Here is a 26,457-nt window from a genome sequence, read left to right as displayed (position 1 = left end):
ACGTAAGTGTTATAGCAAATGTATAGATAGGTAGAGTTTGGATAGTGAGGCATATCTATACAGCTGTTTAGAACTAATGTTCTTTCAATTAAAGTATTTGTGTGCATGTCTATATGTATAAAACTGGCCCATTTGAAATGAAATCCAAAAAAAAACCCACCCTATTATTTAAGGGAAAAATACCACTTTTTATTTATTTGAAAAAGTATCTTTAAGAGAAGTGAACAAATCTATTTCTCTAAAATATTTGATAGAACTTCTAATAGATATTATTAATTTTTCTCTAAAAACATTTTAGAGGCAAATATTACTCTAGGACCATTTTTGATAGGATCACCTAAGCACCACATAAACCCCATATTTTTATCAGGACTAAATCATATTATTTTTGTAGAAATTAAGATGGTATGTTCCATTACAAGTTTGGGCTAAAAACATGTACTTGACATGCATATATTTTCTATTAGAAATAGAGAGTTCCATTAGAGTTTCTCTATTTTATCAGTCTGAATTTTAGGTTTCCTAATTTGTAATTTGCATATTCTTTCCCTGGCTGTTAGCCTACACCATATGTGTTATGGGAGGCCAGAGTAATACAGGCAGTTTGGGGGGAAAAAAATCACCTGGTACAGCAGATTTTTCAGTTACCCACTGAAGCTGATGCTGCAAAAAACTGCACTTAATGTTAAATTTATTTCTTCTAAATTAATGTAAAATACACACAGTAAGTACAAATTCTATATTGTGGGCAAATTAAGATTTTAGTTGCAAAGACCCTGCCCAGTGCAAAAACAACAACAACAAAAACAGGCCAAAGACCAAAAACTTGCTCACACTTTAGTAAAGCTAGGTCATTCATATGATGCTGGCTACCACCAGGAGGTGTCTGGGCAATAGCAAAGGCTCAAGTGGCCTGGAAGATGATCAGTGCAGACAGCAGAAGAGAAGGCTACACTGTGCTATAGAAAAGACATTAAGTGTGTAAGTCCAAGAAAGAGAGTAATTTGCTCCTATCTCTTAAGAAGGTAAAGAAACGAGAACACACCCCAAATGGAATTGGAATCAGAAACTGAGAGGCTCAGTAGGACAATGGCTCTACCTCATACTGTCAGTCCAACTTTGAGTTTCAGAGATGATGGCCTGGTTGCTTATTAAGCAATTTTAAAGGTTTGTTTTTTTTTTTTCATCTGAGAGAATAAAAGGAATTCATGCTTTGATTTACACAGAGAACAGAAGATTCTGTCTTCACAGACTTTCTATTAAAATAATCTCTCAACAATATTTTTTAGAAAATGGACTGGAAAATGAGATTTAGTCTTCAACGTTATCTCGCTAAAAGTGCTTCATTTTAGTGACTTATGATTTTTTTAGAAGTTGAAAAACAAAAATCAAATGTACTAAAATGAAGGCAGTCAAACATTCCCACTCAAAATCATTTGATTAAAAAATCTGGCAATTTTCCCAAGGTTTGGAGAGATCATTGTTGACAAATGACTAAATTTACAAATGACTCCAAATGTCTCAATATGTGTCAGTCAGCAAGTGCAATTCAGGCATTTCTCACTCATTTGGGCACAGCTCACTCTCTCTGCATGAGTGTGCACTCAGATTAGGTGGTGACAAGAACTACGTGGGTCACATCTGAGGCCCTTCAGAGAGCACTGGTCCAGCTGGGCTCCAGGTTGCTGGTGGTCAGGCCCTGACCCCCGGTGGAGGCCCTCCCTTCCAGTGTTTTCCTGACTCAGGACAGGGGCCAGCTCTGTTGGACTGGGGGCTTTCAATTATGTCCTTGTGAAGGGGCACACAAGCAGAGCAGGGACAGAGGGAATCAGTCTAGCAGGGATGTAAAAAAATTGCAGGAACAAACCACAAATCTGGGGCCAGTTAATGCAGATTTTTACCCATGACTTCTTACAAAATGGACATGTTAAAAAACAAAAATGCTCTCTTGAATGTGCATAGTAAATGCCTTATCTGGAAAAGAACATGTGATAAGAGAAAACAAGCCATTTCTAATTCCCCATTCTCCTCTAAGCAGAGTGAATCCTGGTAACTGCAGTATCTTCTGTTTGCTAAGCACAAGCAAAATATTCATCTCTGGCATTAAGAGCTTTTGACACACTTGAACCGGTATTAATAACTGGGTAGTTCACACAAGTTTGGATACAGAAGCTTGGAAACACCTAAGCAGCTCTGGGGAGGAAGGGGAGAGAAGCCCACCCACTAGGAGTAAAGGCTGAGGAAACTGAGACTGGAAGTAGGGCAAAGAAAGGGGATCTGATAGGGGGATGCAGGACGAAGGAAGCAGAGTCCCCAGAAGAGACAAACCAAATGCAGAGTTCTCATAGATGCAGTGCAATTTCACTTCTGTGTTTCTCACTAAAAGATGAATGAATATTTTTAAAGTGACAATTTAAAAGAGTGCCCTGTTATTAAGCTGTCTGAAGAACACAGGTGTCTCAATCCAACTCTGTTTTGAGGCCCCATCCCACCAGGAGCTCTGCTTTCTCAGATCTTCCCTCCTGGCATTGTCTCACCTGGTACCTGGACAAAATTCTACAGGCAGAGGCCAATCTACTGGGGAAGAGGGTTGTACTACCCAAAGGGGAGAAGAAGGTAGAAAAGTGTAAGGGGAAGCCCTTATTTGTTTATTTATTTGGGTGTACTGGTATTAGAACCCTCTCACAGGGTCCACCAGAAGTATAAACACAGGTAAGCAAGATGTACAGAGTTGGGGGCATTCTAAGGAGAAATAAGATGTACAAAATAAAGGAACAAAAGAGCACAGTAGAAAATGAGATGAACAGCAGGAATAGCATTTCACGAATACTACAGCAATAGCCAAACAATGCATTGTTCAGTTAATCTGCACAAATAGGAGATCTTCAAAAATGAGGCAGGGAATGTCTTTTCATTAGTTGACTCAACATTCATGACCACAAAAGGAGCCCAGCTGGAGCTTTACTCTGCCCAGAGGAGCACTCTGGTGGCTTAGAATGAGGCAGGTCTGCACCACCAAGACCAGGGGCTCCAGCTCTGTGGCTCCACAGCTATAAATGACTCTGATTTTTATAAATAATGCATGCCTCGTCTCATGTACTGTGTGTGCCTTATTTCAAGGTAACAGATTACCAGAAAGGGAAATCGAGCTACTGGGACTCAGAAGTGAGGCCTGCAAACTCTGAGCAGTCTTTTAAAATCTGCTCTGGAAGGATAATAATCTACATAAACCTTTCTGGGACTGCTGTACCTGAACATGTATTTGGATAACAGAAGCCAGCCCATTTCTTCCTTTACTTTTCCCAGTTGTGTAACAAAAAGATGGTGGCCCCTTTGTTGTGTTTCTCTCACCCCTCCCTCCCTACCATTTATACACCATCGAACTATTTCCTGCAATTCTCCAATAAGGGGGTGGAAGATACAGATGGAATGGCCAGACTCTACACTTGCACTGACATTTAAAGGTCAAGTCTCCTTGTATCATAAATAATGATATTTTCCTCCCACATGTACAAAAGGGATAGCTCTGAGAGATACTGGGGCGGGGGTGGTGTTGGGGAAACCTTTGAAAGTTCCCTGGGCTAAAAAGATTTGATTTACTGCAATTTTGCGGAATGCTTTACCTGTGATAGCTTATGTCATAAAGAGTTGAAGAAAATTAAAGGATGAATCCATCCAGCTATTGTTTTGTACCTCAATTTTTATCGATTATAATACGGTTTGCTTCACAATAAATTAATATTCCTAAAAGAACTGGAATAATGACATAAATAGGACCTAGTTTTCAAAAATTTTCCTTCATATACGGTGTTTTATTCTTTTTTTAACTGCTAGACCTTTTGTGCTTAGAGATCAGGTGTTACCTCTGAAAGAGTTCCTATCTGTGGGAATACCATATGGCCAAGTACCACTGAAACTTCCCTGTTTGAAAGAGAAATTGTTTTGGAGGAACCACATATTCAGCATGCATTTCTTCAAAAATGGTCTCTTCTTTTCCTTGCCTCCAGTGCCCATGGAAGCTTTTCCACCTAAGAACTAAAAGACACTCGGTTTCCCTCCCCAATGTTTGTACCTCATATTTCTACATTAACTTGCTGGTGACCCCTGGCAGGGGCTCTTGTCTGAAACTAACTAAAACAACTTCAGTTTGTTGAATGTTTTTAATCACATGCCAGGCTGGGCATTTTATTTACATCATCTCATCTGATCTCTCCCACAATCCTGCAAGGCAGTGGTCACATGCCTGCATTTTATAGATGAGGAAACAGAGTCTGGGATTAGCTCAGGGTTGCAAAGATTCCAAGTGGCCACCTAGGATAGATATCTGGGTCTGTCAGACTCAAATCCACATAAAGATTCTCTAGGGATAACATAATTTCTTCTATATCTTTGCTGATTAAGTAAGTCAAATACATGCTCATCTACTTTTGATAACACCCAAGGTTTTTCTTTAGAGCTAAATGCCTGGCCCTCATCCCAGTACAGAGAAAATTGACTAAAGCTATTTAAATTTTGTAAAGACTGGAAGAATTTCTATATAGGGACACAGGAGGGCACTCTAACCTTCTTTCAGTTGAGTAAACATTTCCTTTGTAATTCCACTGCTCAGAACCTTGGTCCCAGTGCTGGTTCTGCTTTGGTACTTATTTAAACTTGGGTTTGCAAATTCATACTCGGAGCTCAGTTTCTCCATTTCTAAACTTAGGAAGGTAGATAAAATAAGCCTTAGGGTCTCTTCTATCCTGAATTGGATGCTTCCAGTTTATTAACTACTCATTAAAGGGATTTATGACCCTATTTAACAAGGACTATTAACGATTGCAAAGAAATGTCTCTTTCATACTTACCACACTTAAACTGAAAATGTGCTTTAGATTTAACTCATCATATATACAAAAAAAAAAGCCCTCAAATCATTTCCAAAACAGGTTGTTATTTCTTTTTTGATCATCCAGAATTTCATCAAATTGCTGGAGAAATTCTTTCCTCTCCTCCAGATTCACAGTGACATTTTCCTGTCCACTGACGCTGGGTCTACCCTACATTGACCAAATGCATTGGCTGGAAGCTCGTTGCTTGTTTAGTTTCTATGTCACAATTTCCTTTACTCTAAAGGCTGGGGCTCACTACTTTGTGGGCAATTTTAATAAGATTTATCATGGGGGCTTTGAGAAGATAATTCACCTTTGTTATCATGAAGATTGGCTGAAATATTTCACAGTGCAGGGTTATTTTAAGATTCATTTGACAAACTGAAGAATAACCAAGATAGAAAGATGCTTTTCAGCAGATCCCCTCAAGGACAAGAAGGGTCTTTCTTCCTTCCTATAAATGAACGGCTAAGCCCAGTGCTCTGACAGAGGAAAGGGAAAAGGGAGGAGGGAAAATACAATAAGTCACAGTCTAAATTATATGGAATGATAGGTTTAAAGGAAATTTGTACATTACACTCAGCAGGGACAGTGAGTAGAAACACACCCACTCTCAAAGACCAGTGTTCTGAGGAGCTTGCCCACCTGCTAAAGCCTCATGCTGATTTTTTTGTACAGAGGCAAAAGATTTTTCTTCTGCTAGAGCCTTGCTGGGTGATTACTACACAGACCACTTAAACCAGTAGGCTGCTTTTGTTGCAAGTCAATAAAAAGCCTCCTAGATGTCTGGTCTTTAAAAAAAAAAAAAAAAAGAGAGAGAGAGAGAGAGAGCACTTGTTCAGCCAGACCAGGTCAGCAGGAAGTCCTTCAAACATAACCATCCTCATGGGTGCTTCAGCAGAAGAGCCTGGCATGGAAACAAAGCCCTCCGATTAAAAGAATACTGCCTTTTATTACAACCAACTAAAAGTGCTGAAGTTATAGCTGAATACTAGGTCAATTTCCAACTCAAAAAATGTCCTTTACTTAAATGCAATTAAATAAATTTGGTAAGGCTAATCTTCACAATTCTAGCATTATTATCAGGACTTTTTCAATCTGTTTAACTTCTCTGTGCCTCAATTTCTTCATCTGTAAAATGGGGTTAACAAGAATACCTACATCACTGGGTTATTATAGGATTAATAGGGTTTACATACATCAAGTAAAGCAATATTGGACACCTATACAAGTGTGATTAAGAAGACTATTCTTTTACTTTTGTTATTACTATTATTGTAGTTTTCTTATTTTAAAAGCCTTAAGATTTTTCAATGCTGTTACAAGATTGTGTCTCATCCTAGGCATTATTACTTGCTTTCTTAACTTACCTGAAAATAACTGTTCTTTATGCATAAGTCCTTTGTAGACATTTCAAGATTCCATGTCTCTCTCTTCCTTGCGTCTCAGACTACCTCCATTTTTTCCATAAGGTACTCACTCTGAGCCAGACACCAATTGTACAGAGAAGACAAAACACTGCTGTGCCTAGCAGAGAGACAGAGAACAGTCCCGGTGGGTGACACTATCCCACCTGTAAAGGAGACATGCATAGAAGTCCATTCTGAGCTGTTTCTTACAGAATGAATTATAAGTGGCCAAGTGAAGTGGGGGTGGGTATTAGAAGAGAGGGCATTATGGTAGAGAAAAGAGAAGTTCAAAGACTGAAGTAATAAAAAGGACATTATATTTCCTTCTGGGGTTTTCTTTGGGTCCTACATTGCCTCTGGCTCCCTAGAGGTTACAAAACAAAGATCAAGTACTCAGTGCAATGTTGGAAACAATCCAGTATAGGTGTGTTTTGCCAGATCTTTTCCATTTCTTTCACCTGTCATTTCTACAGTTAGCTATGGAGGCTGTTATGGTTTCAATATAAGGTGTTCCCTCAGTGCCTTAATCCACTAGAGTGGTTTAACTGGGTGGGAACTGTAGGCAGGTAGGGTGTCACTGGAAGAGTTAGGTCTCTGGGGGTTTCTTTGGGGCATATACTTTGTCTCTGGTGAACAGAGTTCTCTCTCTGCCTCTGGATTGCTCTGTCCTGTTATCCTCTGCCAAGCCCTTCCACCATGATTTGCTGCCTCATTTCAGGCCCAGATCAGTGAAGTTGGCCATTTTTGAACTGAAACCTATAAAACCATGATAACCAAATAAGCTTTTTCTCCTCTAGGTTCTTCTTGTCAGATTTGTTTAAAAAACAAAGAAGCCTTACTATCCTTGGGAACTATCCTATTGTTCCTAGGCTTCTTCACATTTTGATTACCTATATGTGACCAGCTCACAATCATTGGTTTGAGTCACCTGGCTCCAGTATGCCAATTTAATTGCTCTTTGCTTTGTGCTTCCAGGGCATTTAGTTCCTACCTGATGAACTTTGGACCACCTGACTAAGTCTTTAAGGGCAGGATAATGTCTAATTCATGCCCATATCTCCAGGTTTGGTAAGTTTCTGGCATATAGAAGGTATTTAATACATAAATATCAAATAAGTAAAGTCACGAATATCTGAATGAACAGACGCACAGGGGGCTGCCTAAAGCTGGTAAGTATAGATGTCCTGATCCTTTTCCAAGCTTCTCTGTTCCATTCATCTCCTTTACACAGGTAGAGTTCACTCTCCCTACCTTTTCACTCCCAGCACCTGTTTACCCCTAGATCCATTTATCTCCATTTGTCCTTCTAGCTTGAGTTATCTGGGTCAATGAAGAGGAAAAGTGTCAGAAAATACAGAGTACAAAAATAAATCAGAAGGGATGACTAAAAAGAGGGCTATAATAAAATATTGCACTGAACAATTAAAAAAATCCCAGAGAGTAGATTCCCTGAAATTTATACCTGTGTAATTTATTTTCTAATAACCTCTCCTTGGGACCTCTCATCTCACACATTTGAATTAGGTCCTTAGAAAAAAAACTGCAGCATTTGTAGGGGTTTTGACTCCCTATTAACAAGTGCAGAAAGGCTGAGGCCTATTTAGCATATTCAAAATGAGCCAGCCTGGAGTCCCAGAACCAGACTGAGGGACCATTTAGTAGTCTTCCATCCGAAGAACAACATCTTTAAACCTTCTTGTCAATCCATAGGGACAAACTTCACCTTTCAGCCTTCTTTTCCATGAGGCATGTGGGAGAGTGTTAATAATAACCACCAAACTGCCAGCGAAATCTAAGAGAGCCATGTGGCCAATTTAATTTTTAATCAGTTGCCCATTGAATTTGTAATTACCCACAATACAACAAAGCAATGTGGAAGGCAGGACTCCTGGAAGCAGAGGATATTGATCAACTTGTTCATTTTTATGTGTGGAGAAGCTAGTGAGCAATCCACCGCCTGAGGACAGATATCAGTCTTGGGTCCTGCTTTTACCCCCACCTGGCTGGACAGGTTAAGTGGAGTATATGGGAAGTTTCCAGGGTGCTTTTCAGACTGATGATATTTTCAAATGAAATATTTATGCATGAAACAAATGCAAGCAGAGCTTCTCTGGTTAAAGGCCTCTCTCCAAAGCCCTCACTCCTGCCCTGAGGTGTCCTGGGAGGTACCAAGAGGGTGGCAAACCTCTCCAGGATTCTGAAGGGCACAAGAATTATTCAGTCACCATAGACAGCCCCCAAATCAAACCCCACAGCCTATGATTCATTCAAGTCAAAGGGTTTTCAATGCCAATAATGGGAGGTACTTGAAATCCCTCCACACATGGGTGGTCTCTATTCTCTTTGCAAGAGATTCACTTCTTCCTCAAGTGTTCTATAGACCCCGAACCCCATACCCCAAAAGATATTGTGGAGATGATTCATTAATAAGAAATTCTTCCTCTATTCTGCTAATGTTCATTCTGTCATCTCCAAAACAGATGGCATCGTCTTTTGTCAAGTAGCCCCTCAGGAGGGACACTTGGGCATTCCCTGAGGAAATGTCTCAGTTCTAGATGACAATATTTATTTAACCACATTTCATTGTTTAACCTATAAGAATGATGCTGAGGTTTAGGCTGGGAGAAAAAATTAAATTAAATGTTCTACTACAAAATTCTCTTGCTTTTATTGAGTCTTTTGGTACAATTCTGTACATCAATGTGTGAAATCAACAGTATTGATGACTGAGGTAAAAGTAACAAAAGGTTCCCATTTCAGAACTGACTGGCACACATAGCTAACTCCCATGCTCACCTCCAAGCTTCCAATATGACTGGAGAAATAAACAAGAAATAACAGAACTCATGCAGAAGAGACAGACTGGAAATTCTCCTCTCTGGGACTTGAAATTTAGGATAGATTTTCTGAAAGAAGTAAAATTTTAGTTGAAATCTAAAATAAAATAAAATAAATAAGGATACAAGCTTTAAACTCAACCCATCTGATCTTAGATGTAATAGTAGCGATAGGTGAGGGCAGGGAACATACAAATTGTGAAATATAAGATTCAGTCCTGAATCACCTCCCGCCCCGGCTCCACCTGTGTCCTCTCAATTCTGAAATGTCCCACAAGTACCTCAAACTCAGCATGGCCCAGACTAAGTGTATCTGTTCCTTCCACCACCCCAAACCTGCTGCTTCTCCTGTGCTAGTGTCCTTGGGAATGCCACTTCCTTCCACTTACCACTTATTCAAGTGTTAACCCTCCAATTAATCACCATGGCCTGTTGATACTTCCTTCTAAATGTCTCCAGAGTCTGTCCCTTTTCTTAGCCTATGGTTTTACTCTCTTTTTCAGGTCACCTCCCACTTAAATGACCTCAACAGCAGCCCAATTCATCCCCTTGGTCACAGTTCTTCCTGGTTCCCCACATTCTGTGCTGCAGCCAGAGAGATCTTTCTAAAACACAAAGTTGACCTTGTTATTCACCTGCTTAGATCTCCTCACATTCCTGTTAAGATAAAACTAAATCCCTTTAACATGTTTTATTGTACCTCTAAGTACCTTTATTTCCAGCCACTCTCTTCCTTATAAACTTTGGTACAACTATGATAAATTATTTTGGTTCGTTAATGGCCACTGTCTCTCTTGAAGGTCATCACCTATATTGTAATCTGCTGCCCAGAATATTGTTATCTGGAGGGCTAGTTCCTGTGTATCCTCCAGAGTCTGGCTTCTCATGATTTCCTCCAGGAAGCCTCCAAAGACTTACTAAGGAGCCTATATCTTCTTCCAGCTGTAACCTATACTCCTACAGTTCTCCTACATGGCATGTTATAACTAATTGATGAAATATCCATTTCTCCAACTAGACCGTAAGCTCTTTGAAGGTAAGGACTATGTCTGTATCAATCATCATCGAATTACCAGTACTTGGTAGTGAGCCTGGCGTATGGAAGGAAATTAACACACTCATGTTGTATTGAGTGAAAGAAACAATGATTTTCTCACCTTAACCCTCACTCTAATAACTGATGGGTCATTATATTTCATTTCACTTTTATACAGTTATCTTACAGGCTTCCACCTGACCAAGTCTTTCAGTGGCTACTTTTTGCTTTCAGGATAATGTTCAATCTTAGTATGGCATACGAGGTACATTAAGATCTAGTTCCTGTCACTTTTCCAAGCTCAATGCAAAGGTCACCTGTTCTTCGAAGCCCAGTTTATCAAGCTTTTCTCTTACTACTAGTAATAAAATTGGGCATTGGTTTCCTGAGTGTTATACTATGCATTCTTTTCTTTCATGTTTGAATTTTTTTTTTAAAGAGAGAGTGAGAGAGGGGAGAGAGAGAGAGAGAGAGAGAGAGAGAGAGAGAGAGAGAGAGAGAGAGAGAGAGAGAATTTTTAATATTTATTTTATTTTTTAGTTCTCGGCGGACACAACATCTTTGTTGGTATGTGGTGCTGAGGATCGAACCCGGGTCGCACGCACGCCAGGCGAGCGCGCTACCGCTTGAGCCACATCCCCAGCCCCTCATGTTTGAATTTTAGCTTTCTTCTAAGATCATAATCTCATGAAAATCAGAAAGAAGAGTCTTATTCATCTCTATAATCATTTTATCTAACACAAATGCTGGCACAAAAGGATACTCAATAAATATTTTGTGACTTAATTTTCTTTTAAACAAATGCAGTTTTCTACATGGGTAATGGAAACTGGAAAAAACAAAAGGAGTACACAGGCACTAATTTTTTTTTTTAGTCAAATTAATACAACATGCTCACAAAATTTTCATGAGGATCCATATGGGCACTTCCTGCCAGGATCTGAACTCAAACCTAGGGAGGATGGGTACAAACCCTGTTTTCACCTTTTGCTGTTTGGCTTTTTTTAAAAAATCTAGTTTCAATTGCACTTTTAAGAATACTGCTTTCAGTACATAGCCTTCAAATCATACATGTTCATAAAATATTCATCCCAGTCTGACAGAGTCTAGGAATTTTTCAGTTCTATCATTACTGCAGACTATTGCTGCATTCCAAAACATTTCAATTACTGGGCACAAATGAGTCCTATTTTCTCCTTTATTTTGATACTGTTAGATCGGTACAGAAAAAAAATACTGATAAAATATCCTTTGAAAAATAAACAAGGAGAGAAATGAATTACAGTAGATGGGGTAGAGAGAGAAGAAGGGAGGGGAGGGGAGGGGGGATAGTAGGGGATAGGTAAGGTAGCAAAATACAACAATTACTAATAGGGCATTATGTAAAATTGTGGATGTGTAACTGACGTGATTCTGCAATCTGCATTTGTGGTAAAATTGGGGGTTCATAACCCACTTCAATCTAATGTATGAAGTATGATATGTCAAGAGCTTTGTAATGTTGTGAACAACCAATAAAAATTTTTAAAAAAAACATAAAAAAAGGGCTAGGGATATGACTTAGTCGTTAAGCACCTCTGGGTTCAATCCAGTACCAAAAAAATAAATAAATAAAATAAAATAAAATAAAATATCCTTTGAGAAGAAAGGATATTTTATGACCAACAGTTATAGAGTAACTGAAAAAAAAAAAAACTGTTATTCTCTTAGTCTGCCCAGTAGACAATGAATTCATGAAAAGACTACCTGTGTCTCCCAGAAAACACAGCCTAGATGTCCCCCTTAACAGCAACACAGGGCTCCACAGCCCAACCCACTTTCTCTTGGAAATGCCATCCTGTATAATGTTTGATTCTAATGGTCTGGCAATACAATCCAAAGGTCTTCCAATATTTAACTAAACAAGTGAGAAAATAGCAAGATTCCTGCTTAACCAAACACATGAAGTACAGAAATTTGATCACAGGTTTTCCCCACCTAGATTTGTTTCTTGATGTGTGCTCAAAGTCTTTTCACACATACAAACACACCCACCTATTACAATATCTATACATAATCCTTCCTCTGCAGGCAGGCCTGGTTCAAAACTCTAATTGGGGTTAGTCAGCATTTACAAAGCGGTTTGCAATTTTCCCAAAGGCAGTTACAGGATGCTGAAACATTTGCTGACATTACTTTGAGTGTGCTGTACCCATAAGCTCCTGCTATCCCTAGAGAGATATGCCAGATGTTACCACCTGTCACATCTAGGGGAGGTCAAGTCAGATCATAGGTTAGGGACCAAGCAGCAGGCTTCCACCATATGAACTGACAGCAAGTGTGGTCCAGGGCATTTATGAAGGGTGAAAATAACAGGCATAAGAACCCAGGCCTCTGAGGGCAAAGTCAAGCTCACAGCCAAGTATGTGTATGGGTGTGCGTATATGTGAAGATGAGGGAGGATGCTCGCATGATCGTATGGGGATGACGCTTGTGCTGGGAGATAAGTGATAGAACATGTACACAGGTTCATTTATAGGAAAGCATTCTGCAGTACTCTCACTCTAGAGCTGGAGACACAGGACTGGGCTAGGACTCAGGTAAATGATGAGGAGATGGGAATAGAAGCAGAATGAACAATATGGTCCCGTCACGTCACAGAGAACTGAATTTTTCCCAAAGGCTTCTCATGTGTGTAGATGACAAAGTCTGACATTTTTTGGCTCTCTTCATCAGTCACCCTCACACTGCATTTAAGACTCCTTGGGCAGCCCTCTGAGTATCCTTCCCTTAACTCTAAAGCCCCCTGGAGGGGTGGCCTGTCAAGTTGCCCTAATCTGATCAAATAGAGTGCCATGGCTTAATTGGATAGTCACCTTCTTAATGAGATTGTGAATTACCTGAGGGTATGGACTGCATCTTACACCTCTTCTTTGTTATCTAGTCTAGGCACAGGCTTTCAATAAATGAATATTATGATGTGATAACAACAGTAATTATTATTATATGATGCTTATTTTGTATCAAGAAAGTACACTATCTGAATTAAATTCTTACATTCAGGCAAAAGAGGTGGTACCATGATCATCTGTTTCAAAGAGAAGGACACTAAGGTACAGAGAGGTTAAGTAATCTGCTTCAGATCACACAACTTGAGGGTGGGTAAATCCAACCAGTCTGGCTCTAGCATTCATACTATTAACCAATCCATGATCTTGCTTCTTATAGATATGTGTGATTTCTGAATTCTTGGTGGCTTTTGTGTGATTTGTAGGGAAGGTGCTCGGGTAGTGATGAACTGTCTCAGAAGAAGAACCTATTAATGGGAACATCAAAGTTATAACCTCTTTTTATTTTTCACAATGATCACCCAAAGGAAAAATGAGAAGTAAAACAAAACACTATCTCCATTTAAGAAACCATTTTGGTCTCCTCTAATTTTTTTTTTTCTTGACTGAGTCAGAAATGGTAGCTGCAGCTTGGTCCTTGGTTTTCCAGTCTCACATCTGTGAAAGAATGGATTTGTTCTAGGCCCAAATCACAGCTTATGCTATCCTTCAAGTAGAGCCAACCAAATCTTTGTGTTAGATAAGCTATTCTGCAGTCGTTGGGGATAGTTCCCAACTCTCTTTTAGCTAAAAAAGACCTGGTCTGACTTCTCACAGTGGGACTTGAGTTAGGGCTCCATCATTCTTGTCCCCTTAGTGATGATGTCTCCTTGTGGGAAGAGAGCAGGAGCCCACAGGGAGAAGAGCAATAGAAATTACCAAGTGGTCATCAGCATGACTGCAACCCTGAAAGGTAGGATTCCAGAAAAGTAGGAAAGAAGAGAAGGAGGTGAACACCAGCAACTTGAGAAGACAGAGCCATCTGGGAACTGGAGAACATGAGGAGCACCTAAGGAAGGGCAGGCATGGAAAGGGAGGGTGAAGCCGGGAAGAAGAAATAGGAGCAGGGAGAGGCAGCAGCCAGGCAGGAAAATGAGATGCTGTAAGGAAAGAAAGAAGGCAGAAAGCATGCTAGGTGAAAGAATTGTTTCTAGAACAGAAGTTACACCACGTTCTGCCTCTGACTCTTCTGGCCATATTTTCTGTCTCAATTCTTTTTGTTTTTAACTGGGGCCTTCTATAGTAGGGCTTTAGAATGAGACACAGCAAGGAACGGATTGGAAAAGTCTTCCTGTGGCTTCAGGTGGCTATTTATGAAAGGTGAGCCTAACTAATCTGCCCATTTAGTTCTGATCCCAGTGGAAAATGAGGTTGGCTACAAGACACTCCTGCAGCCTTATTTACTCAGCAGGTCTATGCATTGAATTATTTGCATAACAGTCACCAGTGATTGAGCTGCTGCCTTCTACAAGAATTTAGGGTTAAAAACAGAAGTAAGCCATATTCTTTATCTGCAAGTTATTCACAGACCATGGGAAAGACAGACACCTAAAAATAACACTGTGTCAGGAAGTGTTATGATAAAGGTACCAGCAAGGGATATGGAGGGGCAGGAGAGGGATCTTCCAGCCAGTTCCTGATTGATCCTCAATATTTAACTTTATTTTACTTGGAAAGTCCTCTTCCTAACCCTGAACACCCTCCAAGCCACATCTTTTGAAATCCTGGACATTCTTCAAATCTGGGTCAAATGGCATTTTCTCAACAAAGTAGTTCGTCATCTTAAAAGCTGTAATTAATCTTTCTCTTCTGTGTTCTTATGTAACACATTATTTATATCTGTTCTGACATTTACCCCAATTTGTTTCTTTCTTTAAAACTATGTTTGGTGGGGGTTGGGGGGATGGATAGATGTATGGATAGACAGATTTACTGATTTCATTACATTGTAAGGTTTTTTTGACTATAGGGTTTGGTTCATCTTTTGGTCTCCCACAGGCCTGAGCGTAGAAGTTTCATAAAATATACTCAGATGGAAGTTCATTTCAGTCAATGAACCTACACATCCCCTTTTAGGATGCTGAATGGACTGGATCCTGCTTCATTTTGGGAAGTTGTGAATCCTTGTTTTTGTTTTAAGGAGGCATAAAAGAAATGGCCTTCAGACCTAAAAAAGACCAAACCATTCTTTCCATCTCTTTCTAAATTTGGACAAGAAATAGGTAACAAAACAAAACCCTCAAATTAATCAAGTGATTTTTAATCTGGAAAGGACTCTGTCTTTCATTTGATACCATATCTTAACTATGAATGAAGAAACTAAGTCCTGAGAAATTCAGATACTTCTTCAATATCACACAACGAGAATCAACAAGATTTCCCAACAGATAAAATAGTTTACCTTTAATAACAGAGAAAGAGCATGCTTAAAAGGAAAAGAAAAAGAAATAGCACTAAAATATACAAAGAAAAATAATTCATTGAAAGTTAGTACACATTATAGAAAAATATTTCCCCTCTCAGTCTACCTATCCACAGAAAATATCATGTTTTCAATAATATCAATAAATACATTATGAATACACTTGTAGAGTTTAGAGTTTTAATTTTAAAACCCAACTTTTGCAATTTCCAGATCCTTCAACCATTTGGACATCAAATGGTTCTATGAATTTGGCAATAAGAAGTCTTTGGAGGTTCTTCTCTAAGATATTTCAATATGTTTGAGTGGCACTGGTGATTAACAGGTGTTCTTAACAGTTGCAGAAGTGAAATAGTACATGAGTACAGTTGAGAGGTGCACATTCACACATGTTCTCTCCCGTCATGACTTAGGAAAACACAGCAGGTGCACTCAGATCTGACACAGTTCACTCCATTCCAGTTCTGCTATTATTGCCAGAATCCCTGCCTTATCCCTGACCTTTTCTATGTCACTGCTACCCTCTCCCTCTCCTGACAGAGCTGACCCAGTCTTACAGATGCCCTGGAGTGCACACACACACACACACACACACACACACACACACACACAAAAGTCAAAGCACTAAATTTGAATTTGAAATTGACTGGGCTCCAGTTCTAAACAAAGATCTATCTATCTTTCATCAGATATATAAAATGAATACATCTATCTAGTTAGCTCTACCAATCTGCCTAATCTTCACAGTGATGCATAATCACTCAGATAAAGACCACCTGGTTTTAAAAAGTCTTTTACTCCCTGCAGAGTGTGGTCTGTGAACACTGGTTTTCAGTTAGAGACTAGCTACATTACTCTGCACTTCCCAAAGCCCCCTCAAGGGCAAAGGGACAGTGTATTGGTTTTGTAGCTACATACAGGCTTAAATACTAGCTCTGCCACTTAGCAGTTGTGTGATCTTGAGAAAATTACTTAAAATTTCTGGATAATCATTTCCAAACTGATGATGTTAATACCTACTTCATGGAGGTGTAAGGACTTTAGGTTATGTCTGCCTAAAGTTGCTGCATGGCAGAGTTCAGTAAGGAATAGTTATTATGAAGAAGGTGACAACAGGGGGAAGAACAAGAGAGGAAGAAGAAAGATGACGACCCCACTTTCCGAAAGTCTTCCATATTTCAGAATTTCTCAGCAAAGCTTGGCAGAACTTGAGTGCCACCATCTACTTGAGCTTACATATACAGACACTTATGTTCCATCCATTCTTGGGTGAAAAAGACATTTCACAGTAGTGGATTCAGCATGTTTTTCAAAAACAGATTCTCCTGCCCACCCCCTTTTGTTTTTTGCTTAGCAGGACTGGACTTCACAAAATAGGATGAAAAAATTCCTGAGCCCCACATAGCAGCTAATCATAGAATTTCCAGGTACCGCAACAGACCCCAGCTGTTTGCTTCCCCAGCAATTCTAGTAACTGCAAGATATCTTATAGATCACAGAAAAAAGACGCCCAACTCCTTTCTGGAGTTCTGGAGTCAGAATTCACAGCTAATCCACTAGCAGAGCTGCTGCTACAGTTTGAGCTATCCAAAGTACAACAAGAAAGGAAGAAGCTTCTACCTAACCCGGACATGCCTGGAATGACAGGGCCATTTATGACCTGCCTCAGATGCCATTCTGCTTGCAAACACACACTACCCTCCATATCATTCGACAAAATAATTGCACTGGAAAGCCTGAAGGCAAATGACTAATGTTAAAAGTGGCCCATGCATCATTTCAGTGATGACTCCACAGGCGTCAATTAAACATGGAAAAGACGTGTTCTGAGGCATGACCGTCTGACATTTTCTAACGAGCTGTGTGTAGTCAAATGTTAGTAAATCAGAAGTGATCCTAAGTATAAAGAAAGACAGCAGCCCTCTCCTTGCTCAAAAGCAGGAAGGACCCATGAAGACATCGAACCTGGAAGACCTCCAGAAAACGAGGTGTGCAAAGAGCCTGGATGTGAAGTTAGCACTGTTCTTCCTCATGCATAGAAAGCACAAATTGGGGTTGCATGAGGTCATGTTTTCAGCCACCAAAAAGGCAGACTGCTCCAGAGAATGCTTGATAGTCTGCCTGGTAGTCTAGAGGTGAACTTTAATTGTTATGACTCCAAGTGGGAGAAAAACATGGCAGTAGTCCACCCTTTGCTCCTTGAATGTTTTCCACTGTTGGACTTTGCTCAGCACACTAGGCCAAGTTCACTGTGGTCTAAACATCTGTCCCTAGAAACCATGTTTAATATCCTCTTCAGTGGAAGGAAAAGAACACATTTAACAAGTCTAATGAGACTAATGTCAAGGTATAAAACCCCCAGCAGAGGCACAGTGGCTGGAGCAGAAGTGCTTTTCAAGACTGCAGTTCTTGATCAGTCAGGCAGACACTTGTGTATATATAGACAAAGCTTCAAACACCACCACCTCATCACACCTAATGACTACCTGTGATGATAGCTTGCAGTCCCTATTTCTGGCCTTTCCAAAAACAACAAGAACACAAATATGTGTCTTTATACTCAGTCCTGATTCTAAAGCTATTCTGTAATGTTTATCTGTTGTTTTTTTTTTGTTGTTGTTGTTGTTATTTGCTTCTCTAATATGAGAAAGGAAATATTTTTCAGTTTTAATTTTGATCCAGATCTAAAATTGTTGATGACTTTTTAATCGTTACCCTTGATTTCTCCTTTTTTCTTTTAGTGATTCAAGTAAGTGCACCCCACACATCCCCTGGCCCCAACATTAAGGTTAATATTCATAGAATGAGGCTATCAAAAACAAAACCAACAAAAACAACAGTGCCTCCTTTCTCATGAGTCCTCTTTGCCAATGATGCAGTGTTCTTAAATCTCTTTACAGCAGCTGCTTCAGTGTTAAGTTTTGGGTTTGGAATAAAAGGGGTCACTGACAATTATTTTCTCAGCACAATGGAAAAGCAACCCAACCCATTAACACTAAAATGGCAGAATTCAACACAGTGTGAACAAGTAGGAATAGAAGAATACCTGGGATTGCCAGATTGGAAAGGGGGACGTTGTGGAGGCGAGGGGGGAGCGAGGCCATCCAGTCGGCATTGCAGATGTCTGAAGCGGTCTTTGTCCCGCTGGGGTTGGGGGAACAGATGGTCCCCATCCTGAGTTTCCTCCTTGCCTTTCTAACTGCTAGCATCCCTTTGGATCACAAATTGGCCAGGTTCAGCCCAGTGACACTTACTCACTGTTCCAGCTCTCTAGACATTTCAGGGCCACTTTTGTCACGCCAGTCTTTCCAAAATGCCTTTCTGGCTGGGAGAGGGGTCAAAGAACCGGTTCTCTACCCCCAGCGCCCACAGTCCCCACCCTTTAGGCCCTTTCTCTGTTCCACTCCTTTAATCTTCTCAGTCCCAGCTCCGTTAAACTTCTTACGTTCCCCTCTGGAGAGAGGGGCGGTAGGCCCCTAGAAATAAATCTTATAGAAAAGGAAGGTCCCAGGAGCAGCCACGCCCGGAGCTACTCACACGACAGGTGCCCACACGGCATGCTGACATGCCTAGGGGTCTGCACACATGTGCGCCCCCGGGCGCTCCATCTCTAGCCGGATTTATGCTTCTGTGTATGTCACTGGGCTGTGCATAAACGGGGCCTGCCTGCTACTCGCTCCCGGGTCCTCAGCGCGGACGCCGCCCGCCCTGTGGCTTCCTGAAAGGCACTCACAAGAGTAACCGGCGGCACCCCGACTCCCGGCAGCCCCGCCCGCACAGCCGGGCAGATTTGCCAAGCTACGCGGCCCGTGATTGGCCGCTGGCGCAGCGCGCTCCGATTGGCCGGCGCCCTCTGGGCTGCCCCTCCCTCCGGCTTCCACACCTCCCTTGCTGTCAGGTCTCCGCCCTCTGCTACTCCTGCTTTCCTGAGTGTAGACCGCTGCCTCCGCAGCTACTGCGGACGTGGAGATTTGCAGGCTTTGGGCAGTGGGTCCTCAGGTCTTCTTCAGCCTTTCACACCGCCAGCACTCAGGTGTTCAGCGAGACCACAAATGTTTCTCTACATCCTATCTCCCCCGCCCTGCACACATTCGAGTTGGTGACAATTACCCACAAAGTATTACATTTCTGTAAATCACAGTAGCAGCAGAAGTAGGAGAGGCTCAGAGGCCCAAGAAGCCGAGAAAGATGCTGTATCTCATATTTAGATGAAAATATCAAGGATGGTTTGTGTTTCAAGCATTACATTATTAAGATTCTCCTACACAATACTTAGCAGCCGATCTGCACTAGGATTCCCACTTTATGGATGAAGAAATAAATGATATTTCACATTTGTATTGCTCGGTTGTTTGAACCTTCTTTTAAATTATTTGTCCCATTTTCTCCTCACAGTACCCCAAGGCAAGGAGGATTGCTGGTATGCTTCCCTTAACAGATTAAATAGTCCGGGATCAGGTCATGCACTAGAACTATTTGCAAATTTCATTTTGGAATGGGGCCCTGTAGCCGGGAGGTCTGTAGACATACAAATGCGTTCCCCTGCTTTCTGCAGTATCCCTATTACTTCAAACTTATTTATGATGGGGTCTTTAGAGTCTCTACCGATATGAGAACTTTGCACACCGAAAGTCACAGAGACATTTTGGCAAACAAGCAAATTAAGAAAAGCATCCTGGTCTTGATAGTAGGGCTTTGGAGAGCCTTGGTCAGGCAGATTCTCAGTGACTCAGGAGAACCTTGAGGGAAGAGAAAACAAAGGCCTGAAATCACCCAAAGGGAAGACTGCAGTCTCTTGTAACAGATCTGTAGATATATTATATCTGACTCTCTCTCTCTCTCTCTCTCTCTCTCTCTCTCTCTCTCTCTATATATATATATATATATATATATATATATATATAATTTCTGATATATTATATGTAAATATGTATTTTTATATAGATACAAAATTCCCAAACACAAAATATATGGAAGCCACATAAGGCAAACAAAATGTGCTATTTAACCTCAACTGTGAAATGCTCATCTTAAAGCCTTTATTCCCTTGCATTTTTCAGCTGTTAATGGAAGGAGGGAGCATATAAGATAGCATCAAACTTTAGAGACTTAAAAGGCATTACTGAGTGAAAACTAGAAAAGAAGAGAAGTGGAACTCCTTCAGAATGAGTTGCTTTGCACCTCTCTGAAATTAGGAGCTAACCTATTTGATTTGACCAAGAAACAGTTCAAAAGGAGGCCAACACTCTTCCTGAGTCAGTCCTGGAAAGAATCTTGAAGATGAAAAGAGCATCTAGTATAATAGTTGGCATATAGAGGTGCTCAAAAAATATTTATTGGAAGGAGAGAGATGCTCTTGAGACATGCTCTGCTGGGCTTTAGGTATTACCTAAAAGCAGTGTTTTTCAAAATTAAAGGTCCAAATTAATCACATTTTTCTTAAATAGGCATGAAATGCCCTGGATAGTCTGCATTTCTAACAAGATTCCAGCTGATGCTGATGTGGCTGGATCAGACTATACTTTGAGAATGAACTCAATTTGATAGATGAGGGTATGCAAAGCTTCTTCTCCCTTTTCCAAGGTTTCAAATATATATATATATATCTTTTGTAATTAAAAATAGATGTACATTAAAAATTCAGACTAATGAGCAGAGGCTGGGGCTCAGCGGTAGGTACTTGCCTGGCATGTGTGAAGCACTGGGTTCAATTCTCAGCACTGCATGCAAATAAATAAGTAAATAAATGACTACCAACAACAAAAAATATATATTAAAAAATCCAGACTAACAATCTCTAAGAGAATAATTTCTCTGTCACATTATATAATAAAAATTAACATATTAATGGGATTTTACTACTGTACCACAGATGTTCCAAGAAAATATTTTAAAATAAAATTAGTATTTAGAATTTGAATAGTTAATATTTTTGTATACTATACCATAAACATTGTCAATGAGAGAAGAAATATATTAATAAGAGGAGTGAAATTTTAAAGCAATTTGATGTTAATGAATAATTGCAACAAAATGGAGTGTTTGGCATGTACATGTTATGCTGGTTGGTGCTAAGAATGGAAGGAAAGTTAAATTATCCTCAGATCTATAAGCCAATAGAAATGGGAGTCAAATATGTGAATTTCCAATTGCAATGTACAGCAAAATAAATAGAGAACAAGACATATGAAGATAATGCAGAGGTGTACATTTTGATGGGGGAAGAGCTAGAGGAAAAGGCATTCCAGCTAGGTCTTGAATTCTGAGAAAAGCTTCTGCTCATGGAAAAATAGGTGGTGCACTATGCTGAGGGAAAGGGAGATGCAGCTGAGAAAACCAAGGCAAAGCTAGGACAATCAGCAGCAGATGCAAGAAACAGAGAGCATGCTAGAGCAGCACATGGGATAACACTTCTACTCTCATTTCGCCTTCACAAGAGCCCTGGGAGTTAAGCACTGGTGCTATTCCAGGGCTTACAGGCCACATAACCCTGCCCAAGATTTCACAGCTAGTTCATGGGAGAACCATGACTCCAAGTGTCTCCCCTGCTGTGCCAAGGACTTGTGAGTGTATGTTACCTGTTATTACTATAAACCACACAGAGGGTGTTTATGACCGAATTGATTAAAGAGTTTGGCCTTTTTCCTTTTCTATGACAAAAGGGACCATTGTAAAGGGGAGTAAAAGGATTCACATTTTACTTTAGGTGGTATTGTCCTATAGAATGGGAAATGGTCAAGGAGACAAGAGTCTTTCAGGTAAATCATTGAAATCAATTATCTGTGTGAAAGAAATGTGAAAAAGCATGTGAAGGGCCTGGCACCAGCTGAGTGGTCTTCCTTCACTCTGGTACTTCCCTCTCACATCACTTCCAAGGGCCCACAATTCTAGGACCTGAGTGCAGCCTGAAATGAAGTTTCATCATTTGAAACCCTCATCAAAATGTTCATCCACTTTTTAAAATTAATTTTTAAAATTTTTAATTTGTTATATATGACAGTAGAATGCATTACAATTCATATTATACATATAGAGCACAATTTTTCATATCTCTGGTTGTACACAAAATAGAGTCACATCCTTCATGTCTTCTTACATGTACTTAGGGTAACGATGGCCATCGCATTCCACCGTCTTTCCTACCCCTATGGCCCCTCTTTTCCTCTCCCTCCCTTTTTCCCCTTTGCTCTATCTAGAGTTCATTTAATCCCCACCCCCAGCATATTATGAATCTGCATCCTTAAATCAAAGAAATCGTTTGGCATTTGGTTTGGGGGTATTGGCTCATTTCACTTAGCGTTATATTCTCCAGCTCCATCTATTTACTTGATGCCACGATTTTATTCTCTTTTAATGCTAAGTAATATTCCATTATGTATATATACCACATTTTCTTTATCCTTTCATCTACTGAAGAGCATCTAGGTTGGTTCCACAGTTTAGCTATTGTGAATTGTGCTGCTATAAATATCAATGTGGCTGTGTCCCTATAGTATGCTGTTTTTAAGTCCTTTGGGTATAGATCGAGGAGAGGGATAGCTGGGTCAAATGGTGGCTCTATTCCCAGTTTTCCAAAGATTCTCCATACTGCTTTCCATATTGACTGCACCAATTTGCAGTCCCACCAGTAATGTATGAGAGTGTACCTTTTCCCCCACATCCTTGCCAACACTTTTTGTTGTTTGTATACTTAATAGCTGCCATTCTGACTGGAGTGAGATGAAATCTTAGAGTAGTTTTTATTTGCATTTCTCTAATTGCTAGAGAAGGTGAATATTTTTTCATATATTTGTCACTCATCCACTTGTATTATATACAATCAAATTCATTTCTATAAATGCATTCAAATATTTTGTTTTCTGATTTGTTACCTCTATTGGTTGATGACCTTACTGGATTCCCAAAGAGTTGATTGGAGCATTTACCAACTCCTTAGGGGCTACATTATTCATTGAAGAGTCTATGTTTTAAAACTGGCTTCTTTTGTTTGAATTCATGCCATAAATGAATAATGAGGGTCCTAAAGCAAGTATCCAAACAGTTCACCATTCAGGCAAGTCTGGTTAGCAGGATAAGCTGGCCTGGATTTTACTTGATTGAAGGTCCCAAAGGTCCTCAAAGGAAGTATATTAAGTTAGTGATGCTGAGGTTGGGCTGTCTTTGACCCTAAAGCTGAGACCCTATATAAGTTTTATCTCCTGATTGTGTTCTAGATGGGCAGGAACAGACCCCAAACAGAATCAGGACACAGGCACATTCGGCCCAGGGACATTGGCTGGAACTGAGTGAGGCTTTATGATGCTTTCAATTCCACAGTGATGTCTCATCCACACTATTTTATTCCTGGCTGTGGGGTGAGGTGAGGGTAAGGGATTGAAATGAGGTGCCAGGTTATGAAAGATGAGATGGAATTTTAACTGATTTGTTTTGTGGCTTCATCTCATCAGAGTCTATTCTTAGTTAACCCCAGTTTCCTTCTCCTAGTTCAAATTAAAAAATGGTGATAGGGTAGAATGAAGAAATGGCTCCAACATGGGTGGTGCTTGGGGACATGACAGCAGTAGAATTACCCCCAGGAAGAGTGACATCATTGCATCACTAGGGGACCTTCAGGAACCTCCAAGGTAAAGGTAGTACTAAGGCACACTGTCCTGTGAACACATGATACACTGGAGACCCTGCACACATTCCCATCCAGGAAGCATTCGGGATGCTGGGATCCAGTAATTTTGTTGCTCAGGGCTAGAGCCAGAGACTGTTGTTTTGTCATTGTTACTGTGACACATTCCCTGATTTTATCCAGGTGGAGTGTCCCTGAGAATCTGGGTAAGAGCAGTAGTAGCTTAACAGGAAGTAGTGATGTGGATATTACCTCATGCCCACCTGGTGTTTATGGCTCATAACTGAGATTGCCTAATGACCCAAGGGTGAATGGTGCAGAGGTTGGTCAGAAGATCATTTCTACCATATTTGAAAGCTCAGTGCTCAGGAAGAACCTAAAAACGATCGTGTCTTTTAAATGATTTGTACATGAAGTTTTTCTGCTATACTTTAAAGAAAATTTCCTTTAGCAATACCACCACATTGGTATAACATTTTTGAGCTACTAACAAGTGATGATTATAGAGTTTGTTTTAATGCCCATTTATTCCTTCTCCCACTGCACGCTGCAGCTCTTCCTACCCTACTTCCCACCCCTAGAAAAGATCATTGAGCAGCAAAGTCCCTGATTTAAGATGTTATGGAGCCACCTGCTGGTACTAAGGGCACACTTCAGACACTGAAGATTTTCCTTCAGTTTCAATTACCCCAAAGATGTCAAAATCACCAGCACCAGCAACAATGGGGAGCTTATGCAAAGTAGGGATTCCTGGGGTCAAGTGTCAACTTCTGAATCAGATCTTCTGAGCGTGACATCCTTTCCCCCTGTCTTTTAAATAGGCTCCCCAGGGGATTATTATGTCCCAAATACTTGAGATCAAGGCTTGGAAATGTCAGACAATTTCCCATTTAAAAAAAAAAAAAAGTTAAAATAGGTAGAATGACAGAGTAAGCGATTCTTATCCGTGTTATATATGGATGTATGCCATTTGAGAAGAATATATTTGGCAGATATAGTTGATCTCAACTTCATGGGCAGGAAGGCCAACTGCTCTGCCTCCCTTACCTTTCTAATGTTTTCTTGCCCCCAGCACACCCTACCACAAGGTTCCTGGAATATGATAATTATATCAATTATTAGGAGTCTTTGTGGTACTAATTAATACCAGTTAGGCAGAGGAGGGGGTGAGTCCCTAAGTTTGAAAGGATATGGGCAAGTTTGGCAAGAAGAAGCCAGTAATGAGATAAATGAAAGCCGGAGTGGTTTGAGCTTTCTGGGCTCTCCAATCATATTCTATTTTTTCCTTCTGCTAGCTATAGATACCTTTTGCCTTTATAAGGTGAATTAAGCCTTTTCTTCCACTCCTGTTTATTACCTTTCCTCACACAAATCTTTACCTCTTTTATTAGAACTGGTGCTATTTAAAAGCTTCTTAGACATAAATATAGACCTGAGATTCTAAAACCATGCTGCTAGCAGCCAAAGCTAGAGATTGTGGTTTTAGGAGTATCTTTCCAATAAAGTCCTCATGTTGGTCACAGATTCTAACCTCTGGTGACAGTTTACAATTTTTTCGATCTTCTCCTGTATTTGGCACCCAGGATGAGATGCTCAGACCTTAGGAAGACGATGTCAGAAGACACTTTGTGAAAATCCAGGAGCCTGACTAGGTGCTTCTAGCTTCTTCACAGTGGGAGGACTGGTGTGTGCAGCTCTAGGCAGAGCTGCTCATCTCCTCCACCACAGCTGCCCTAGCCCTGGAGAAGAGTAAATGCAGAGTGACTGGAACGTGAGCACTGATCATGGCATTTATTTCTAGTTGCATATTTTTTTTGTTTTGTTTTTGCAAATCCACTCAAATTCTGTTGCATACACATATGTATATCACTTGAATACAATTGATGCTTCACAGGTACTATGTTTGTCCTGTAGCTTTTTAGTCCTTTGTGAAACACAACAGACCTGTATTTATTATGCCCTTAAATATGAAAATGCCAGTGCTGGGAGAAAGGCACCAAGAAGTCTGTTAGGCATAAGAAAGTATTCTTGGTTCAAGGTAGAAGGTAGATTTGAAACCAAAGCTTGAACTAATGTCCATTTGTACAAACCTTAGACAACGTGGGTCAACAGAAGGTAGAGAATCAGAAATATGGGCCAAATTTCTCTTGCCATCCTAGGCATGACCATGTCTTAGAAGAGAGTAGATGACTAGAGATTATCTGCCCAGGACTTAATTCTCTGCCCTTGGCTTGATCAGGAGGAAGTGTCAGCTGTAGGGCTCAGCCTGTCCTTTAGCACCAGATGTAGAGTAGCAGAGCCAAATCAATTCACTCAACCCAGGTAGAAGAAAAAAGGTGTCTGACCTAGGTTTATGATTTCATGGTTCCTCTGTGGCCTAATGTGATCTGTTTTT

The 26,457-nt window shown here is 40.3% G+C and overlaps 1 protein-coding gene across 1 annotated transcript in view; it reads right to left on the bottom strand.

Annotated features, from left to right (window-relative positions):
- PLCXD2 (phosphatidylinositol specific phospholipase C X domain containing 2) overlaps positions 1-19,193 on the bottom strand; it is a 46,593-nt gene extending 27,400 nt beyond the window's left edge. The window contains exons 1-2 of the mRNA XM_081302124.1: positions 18,980-19,193; positions 18,489-18,653 (exon numbers count right to left, since the gene is read on the bottom strand). Of these exons, the coding sequence (XP_081158250.1) occupies positions 18,489-18,653; positions 18,980-19,001 (187 nt within the window). The 5' untranslated portion in view covers positions 19,002-19,193. The remainder of the gene's footprint in view (positions 1-18,488; positions 18,654-18,979) is intronic.
- Positions 19,194-26,457: the final 7,264 nt, after the last annotated feature.

This window comes from Spermophilus citellus, assembly GCF_964194105.1.
Source record: "Spermophilus citellus genome assembly, chromosome: 7".
NCBI lineage: Eukaryota > Metazoa > Chordata > Mammalia > Rodentia > Sciuridae > Spermophilus > Spermophilus citellus.
The sequence above is the reverse complement of the archived record's forward strand: the minus strand, read 5'-3'. Positions and strand labels throughout refer to the sequence as shown.